The sequence below is a fragment of the Tachysurus fulvidraco genome, chromosome 2, assembly GCF_022655615.1.
Source record: "Tachysurus fulvidraco isolate hzauxx_2018 chromosome 2, HZAU_PFXX_2.0, whole genome shotgun sequence".
NCBI lineage: Eukaryota > Metazoa > Chordata > Actinopteri > Siluriformes > Bagridae > Tachysurus > Tachysurus fulvidraco.
In genome coordinates this window covers 5,035,672-5,043,210 of record NC_062519.1, presented here as the reverse complement: position 1 = coordinate 5,043,210, position 7,539 = coordinate 5,035,672, and the positions used below count along the sequence as shown (strand labels likewise).

Genomic DNA, 7,539 nt, shown 5'->3' with positions numbered 1-7,539 from the left:
AAAAAAAAGTAATGAAAAATGTCAAAAAAAATTAAATGCGTGTAAGTGTGGACATTTAGACGCACCGGAAGACATACTACTGATGAAAATTATGGCTGTGAGATATTGGATAAAATACAGTATATCAAATGAATAACATTTTCTAAATTAGGCTCAGACAGGACTGGTTTCCTTAAAAAAAAACACCACAATGTTGACTTTCTTACTTAATGTTTGTCTGTCTTTGATAAAGGGCAATGTTATGCAATGCAGTGACGTAAAGATGGAAATTATATTTGCGTTTTCACGATATTACTGTGCAACATCACAGAAGACTGTGATAAGAGATTGATCGGTCCATGCTGAAACCTGTCATTTGAGGCAATATAGAATTTTGTTCATATCACAAAGCCTCACCATGACACACTGCATCACCCATACAAGGCCAAGATTTTTCTTTTCTTAAAATTTTTACTTAAAACTGGAAGACTGTCCCTGTACTCCAATATTGTTTTTAAAGCACACTTATTGACTTCCCAGTCAGGCTACAAGGGGTGGCCACTTGCAGCACAAGGGGATAAAAATATATCAAGGACAAAGTACAAGTTGTTAACCGTTGAATTTTTGTCTTAAGTCTTATGATTAACCATGACATCTCATGATAATGCTCTTTAAATCACAATTTAAAGCTTCTTTTCATACAATTCTTAATATCTGTTCTGAGAAAATGGTTTGGTGTATGTGGTGCTCCTAGGCTCTGGTTGTAGGCATCTCTAAATGTTGTATAATTTTCCCACTTCTTAAACTATCATTCAGTGATTCTGGTTTAGGAAACACATTCAATAACGTCCACTATTTTTTCTGATCCCAGTTAATTCCCAACTAATTACAATGCAACAGATCAAAAAAACGATGCTAAATGTGAGTGTGTAGTTTATACCCACGGAGTCTGTTGCTTGTCAGTTTTTCTAATGTATATATAAGGTCATATGATTGCTACTGCTGGACAGCACGTTTATACAGGACATTCTTTTACAATCTTAGTTACACTTTCGTCTTCTTCTTAATGGTATCGTTCATTTTAAAGCTTTTTTCCTTCAGTTAAGTTTTTTTCTTGCAGTAACATATTGATATTCTGTCATAAACAGATTACATAGATTCGAAAGATCAATTCCATAAAAAGCAAGATACAAAATTTTAATTCCGCTAAGAGCTCTTAATTTGTGTGCAGCTTTAATTTGTGTTCAATAAATAGATAGATTCCTGTGCTTGGGGATAGGTGTGCTCTTACAAAGTATAGTGTTTGTGCCCTCTATCCATTATCGCTCTTTTGCGTTTGCTTTTCTGTCTGAGCTGTAAGTCAAAAACTGCTCACTAAACAGTTCAAGCAACCTATCCTCCAGGGCTCATATTCATAAAGTTTCTATAAATGATCTCAGAGAGCTCCTAATTTAGCTTAAACATTTCTAATCAGGAATCGTAACAGTGATTCAGGACCAAACTCAGAGCAACTCTGAGCAAAGAAAATACAACTTAGAGAGGAGGCGTGGCTAAACCGGTTACTAGGTGACACAATCTTTTGAAGACTGTGATTGGTTGTTCAATAAAAAACATTTGGTCTATTATAAACCTTCAAATTGTCTCTAGGTTAAGATATTTCAGACTATATCATGTAGAGATTGTTTGTGACCAATCATGTTAGAGATGCGCTAACATCTGTATGTTACAAATGTAATGTAAATGTAAACATCGAAACAGAGCAGAAATGTCATTGCACCAAACTATGTCATTTCTGAGGTGTCAGATGTTATCTCTAAATATGATTGGTAACAAAAATAATCCCTACATAATCTAATCTGTATCATTTTATTAACCCAATATCATTAAACATTGTATACAAAACATTTATTCTCTCTCTTCACCTTTCAGCCATTTTCTACTCTGATAAAGAAACTCTTAAGCCTCTTAAAAGTCCCCCTCACTACACTAACACTTCTTGACCTTATGATCTCTTCTAAGGGTTAAGATGCTTTATAAAAAACTTTTATCTTTACAAGGATCATCTCTTTAATTTTAAACCACATTTCTAAGAATTTTCTTAGAATTTCTTCACTGGGAGAAACTCTTTGCACTAAGAATTGTCATGAATACAGACACAGATCTATCATACTAGATTCTAGAACTAGATTCTTACATTGATGGTAGAACAGCTGTTATAAGTGAATGAAATTAGACCCGCTACCTCAAATGGTGGTGAGGGGAAGTCGCTGAGAGTGTGTTAAAAACAGTACTGCTTTCTTACATGTGATGTGTTGGACATGGACATAACAAATATTCAGTGATTGAGGTATCAGGATTTAATAAACAGTGAATTGAACAATGTTTAGGAAAAAAATTATAAAACCAGGTGTTTCAGGCCACATCTTTCTTCCTACTTTCATTGAAGCTCCAGCATCTGACGGCAACATGACAGAATTTCGGCACGCTCATATGGACCTTACAAGCAACTTACAAAGTGAAACTGTAAGGATGCTAACAGTCTTGCTCAAGAACTCACAGCCTCCTGGTCACAAGCACAAAAGCACTCAGTTACTGCTGTAACATGGACTTAAAGGTGCAGTTTGTAATTTAATACACCTTCTGGTACAATAGATTACATGAAACTGGGGTAAAAACTGACAAGCATTTTTTCTTCCCCTCAAACACTAAATCTCCTGTTGACACTTTGGATCCCTGTGAGTTAACTAAAAAGCGCCTTTTAACAGTTCACAACTGGAAGCATTAAATGAAGAAACTATAGCAGGATCTTTTGAATGTCTGTCTGGGAAATGTCAGACAGGTTGGTTTAAATGGTCTAATTGGTATAGGTCTATAACTTTACAAACTGCCCCTTTAAACCTGACATCTCTTTTACAGACATGAAAACTGTTTATTTTTAAATATTAATGATTAAATTAGGAAGTTTAAATTAAATTATTATGATTAAAAAAGGAAGACATTACTGAAATTTCTGGTGTTTGGCTGGGTACAAAGAAATGTAGTATGAGCTTTCTGTTATTGTGTTAAAGAATATAAAAAGAAGCATTGAGGCTAAAAGGCAAAATTTTGATTAGTGCATAACTTATTTACCAGAGAAAGCATCCAAATAACCCTGAATATTGTTTTTTTTTTTAAAAAAAAGGAAATTCGTACAAAACCCTTGAACAGATCTTTCATATGAAATTCCACAATATGATTATAATATAACACATTATAATAAAAATCTGAATATTGTGGATTAATAATTGTGTATTAATGGAGGCTCAAATGACTGCAACAGTGTTTTGTGCAACGTTCTTCAAGGTTTTGTATGGAATCACTTTACCTTGTCATTAAATCATTCGTTATTAACATTAGGACCTCTTTTACACAAATACACAGTTCAATTATGACAAAAAATCCTAGAGAAATCCTAAATAAATGAAATTTAAATGAATATAAAAAAATATAGTTGATTAACATAAATGGCAAAAAAAAATTAGACATGAAAAAAAAAGGAAACCCAAGAGCATTCTTGATCCCAGTTACAGAAATAAACTTAACAGACCTATTTTTTCTCTGCTGGCCAAATATGAGACGTTTACATATATTATGGTTGAAATTATGCTGGCATATCTGGTTGGTCATCGTCACTATATTAGTATATTAGAATTAGTGACAGTAACCGGCACTGAACAAAAATATCCGTTTTACAATCAGAATTGCTACCCGAAAACTCTTAAAATCATTCAAGCTGCTTAACAAAATAAAGCAACTTTGTCTTTGGAAAATACAGCAAAAGACATACAAAACAAAATGTCTATAAAAGCAAATATGTAGGCTGCAAAAATAAAAATAAAATAGCAAGCGGATACTTTATGGCCATCAAAATCAAAAAGGTCCAGTCATACGATCAGGCACATGGCTCTTTTCAATCCAGAATGACGATGATTCAACACAGGTTTTTTTTTTTAAGTAGAGTGCTGTCGAGTAGGCACCAATTCCTCACAACAGCTCCCTCCGTTGAGCTTGTAAACATTACAGGCTTTGCGATTTCCTCTAGAAGCCCTCTTCCCAGCGGACATGGCAATCAGGATACACATAATATCAGTTAACATGAAAATACGAAATAAGGCTAACCGTTTGCATAGACCTTAGAGATAGGTTGAGCTGTGCTGCATTCCGTCCACACACGCTACTGGGTTTTTGTTAATTAGTGTTAAGAGGCAGCAAGATGGCCGTCAAAGCTATTGTTTTGCCTCCTGAATAATACAGCATTGTTCAAAAAGACAGAAAATAGAATTGTTCTGGCATCTTAATGGATATCCATCCACTTGAAAAAGGTTCACACATGCGAAATGGCTCTTTCTGTTTGTATATTTCTGTCACGTCTTGATACCGATACTGGATTGTGGTTTAAATGGTACAGCTTGCCTACTCTGTAAAACGGTTGTAAATGAAGCTTGTGATTGGTCAGACTGATTTGACTGACTGAATACCCTAAGACATCAGTGCAGAGGCACAATACTTAAGAGTCAAGGGAACGTCCCTTTTCCCCTTCGCCACTAGAAAGGAGACGTTAAAGCACCTACAGGAAAAAGGGACCTGTCCATCAGAGTTCCTTTGGACTGATCCTGCTCGTTACCATTGGCCGAATGCTGAGTGGCCTCGGAGCTGATAGGAGCTCGGTGAGGGGAGGGTAAATATCAGCTGATTGCTCCTTCTGTGTCTCCGTCCTTGTCTGACTCGTCCTGGATCTCGTCGGTGTTCCCTGAGTCACTGCTTGCCACTGAGCTGAAAGACGGAGAGTTTCTATGAAAAATAAAATGGTTAATGGTTATTAATAAAATATTATGATGCTATGCTTCATTATATAACACAGACATAATGAAATGTTTCAAGAAATATATTCAATGCAAAGAAATTACATTATGCTTCTAAGATGTGAGGAAAGGGGACAATAGTGTTGATTAATACCATTAAATAACGATTTTTTTTATTTGTTTTTTGTTTAAATGCCGGCAATGGATAATAGATCAGCATCTTATACCTTTCATACCCATTTTCTGGCTGCAAGATTCAGTGATTGGATCTTTTATATATGCAAAACACCATTTTTAAATGTTCTTGAAGTTTTATGTGAAGCAGACACAGGTGCTGCAATAAGATAAGTGTGTGTTTTCTCCTGGGAAAATTAGCTCTTTCTTTGGAGGCCATGTTTACTGATGAAACATATCGGACTAATTAGCGAATGCTAGAAGCTAAAGGGCTTTCTTTCAGGTTTAGAATTAAAACTGTTATCTTCAGTACATTTTTAAATGTTTCATCTTTATCTTTATTTCTCAAAGCTCCATCAAAGTTAAAATAAAAAATAATCAAAAATGTTACTTCAACTCAACATTCGCAAATTTAGGACTCAAATCTGCTACAGTGCCTTTGGTATTTTAATTAAAAGCTGTATTTGTGTTTAGAGATTGCATAAAGTATTAAATTAGATCAGTATTTAATTTACAGCTTCAGAAATATTTGCATGTTTTGTGAAAGTGAGCAAAAGTGGACATAAAAAAGGAGCAAGTCCTTCTTAGAGAAAATAAGAATGAGCCTAACAAAGTAAGACTAAGGTAAGAGTGATCTTAGATCCATTTACATGCAGAATATCTGAAACATTTGGTTTGACCCTGAAAAAAATTGCAAAACACTGCATTTCAAGTTCTATCTATGGCCAAGTAATAATCACGTTGCAGAGGCAATTGGAAGAATTCATGATCATGTTAATTCTCATAAATCTTTCAAGACAACAATCCTGAAAAAAATATTGATCAACTGCTATAATTTATAGCGGTTTTTCCTTTTTCATCAAAACATCTCATCAGACCCCAGAACACAACACTGTTTTGATTAGGCAAATTTTTTAAACCGTTAAGTGACCGATCATTGAGCACTATATGACCATGACCAGAAGGTATAGAAAATGCAATTGCTATGACTTGTGAAAGAAAATTCAGAAAAAGTCAGAGGTCATTACCTCCCCCCCTTGATCATTCTCCTACACGTCTCCATCTGTACATCCAGCCCTCTTTTCATACTGCACATTTCCATGTACTCATGAAGATGCCGATTCATGTCACTCTTAGCTGTAGCCAACTCCATCTGAAAAAAATGTGGGGAGTAAAACATGCAAGAGTGTAAATGTAAGAGTGAACAAGGAGCCAGTTGGCTGGAAACATTCTTATGACTCACAAATCATAGTGTGACAACAGAAGCACCAAGTCTTTCTTTAATATCTGACAGATTATACTAGAGTAAATTACACTGTGGGAAAAAAAGGTTATTTAGCACCCTTGGAAAACAATAGACAAACAAATCTCAAGGGAAACTACAAATAAAAACATGACAAACAGAAAAACAGATAATATTAACCTCGATCTGGCCGATCGTAGCCTGGTACTCCTCTTCCCTGGTCTTGAAGAGCATCTCGGTCTCATCTATGAGACTTCCCAGACTGCAATCCTGCCAAACATGATAAAGGACAAACCAGATTTGGGAATTTATTAGTTAATCTCACTGATAAAAAGAATGCATACAAGCAACTAAAATTAATTTAAGTACTCTTTCTTACCATCATTAATTTAACATATTTTACTTCTGCAGGTGTGTATGCATTTAACTGGAAAAATTAAGTGTGTTAAAAAAAACAGGATACACAAATATGTTTCTGTCTAAGACTGGCTTTAGACTTTAATTGTAAGTGAGTCTGAAGGAAACATCTTTTCCTTTCTTAGCGCATTGAAAATAATTTGGAAATGATTTTTGGTAAAGTGTAAAAGACGGATAGGTCGAGATTAGGCTTAAAATGCTGCTCAGCCAGGCATCCGACAACTAAACTTGAACTCACGGCTTCCTGGCTGCTTCCTCCGCAGTCTGCACCGTTGTTTGTGGTGCTAATGGAGGGCACGTTGTAGTTGGTGAAGTCCTCCCACAGCAGCAGCGTTTCCTCGTTTTCTTCCCATGTCAAACTGTCACAATCATCTTCAATGTCAAAAGTCTCCCGCCTGGCAACAAATGAATTATCTGAGCAATGTCTGCAGCATGAGGAAAAAAAATGGGGAAGAGAGACGGAAAAAAGCGGAAAATAAGAGCAGAGAGTAAAGAAAGGATAGCTGATATAGCAGAGAAAGATGTGAAATAATTTAGGAAAGAGAGAAGATCAAATCTAGACAGAGATTTATTTGTTTTTATGTGCAGCTTTTCATTTCACCACACGATGGCGAGAGAGGATTTTTATGATCGCTAGTGTATTTTGGTGAACTACAACTCACAGCTGGTTGAGCATGCGCTTCATCTCATCAGTAATGTTGAGTGGTCCAGCTGCTTCCTCTTCCGACGTGCTTGGATCTGCATCCATCTCTGAGTTTTCCTCATCTGACAAAGCTTTCTTTTCTTTTCTCCTGCAGGCTAAAGGCCCCTGAGACCACACACGTGCAGAATTATGTCACACAAAATTTGAGAGCTGTTTAAACCCTCATCACATACACCTGATCT

General features: G+C 35.7%; 1 protein-coding gene across 5 annotated transcripts in view; it reads right to left on the bottom strand.

Moving 5' to 3' along the window:
- Positions 1-2,313: 2,313 nt before the first annotated feature.
- iffo2b (intermediate filament family orphan 2b) overlaps positions 2,314-7,539 on the bottom strand; it is a 35,209-nt gene continuing 29,983 nt past the window's right edge. For 3 of the 5 annotated variants that reach the window (XM_047809964.1, XM_047809965.1, XM_027167757.2), the window contains 5 exons: positions 7,317-7,462; positions 6,893-7,079; positions 6,418-6,507; positions 6,023-6,147; positions 2,314-4,809 (listed from right to left, as the gene is read on the bottom strand). In XM_047809964.1, coding sequence (XP_047665920.1) covers positions 4,704-4,809; positions 6,023-6,147; positions 6,418-6,507; positions 6,893-7,079; positions 7,317-7,462 — 654 coding nt within the window. In that variant the 3' untranslated portion in view covers positions 2,314-4,703. The remainder of the gene's footprint in view (positions 4,810-6,022; positions 6,148-6,417; positions 6,508-6,892; positions 7,080-7,316; positions 7,463-7,539) is intronic. The other 2 variants (XM_047809966.1, XM_027167759.2) reach the window with 1 other exon arrangement.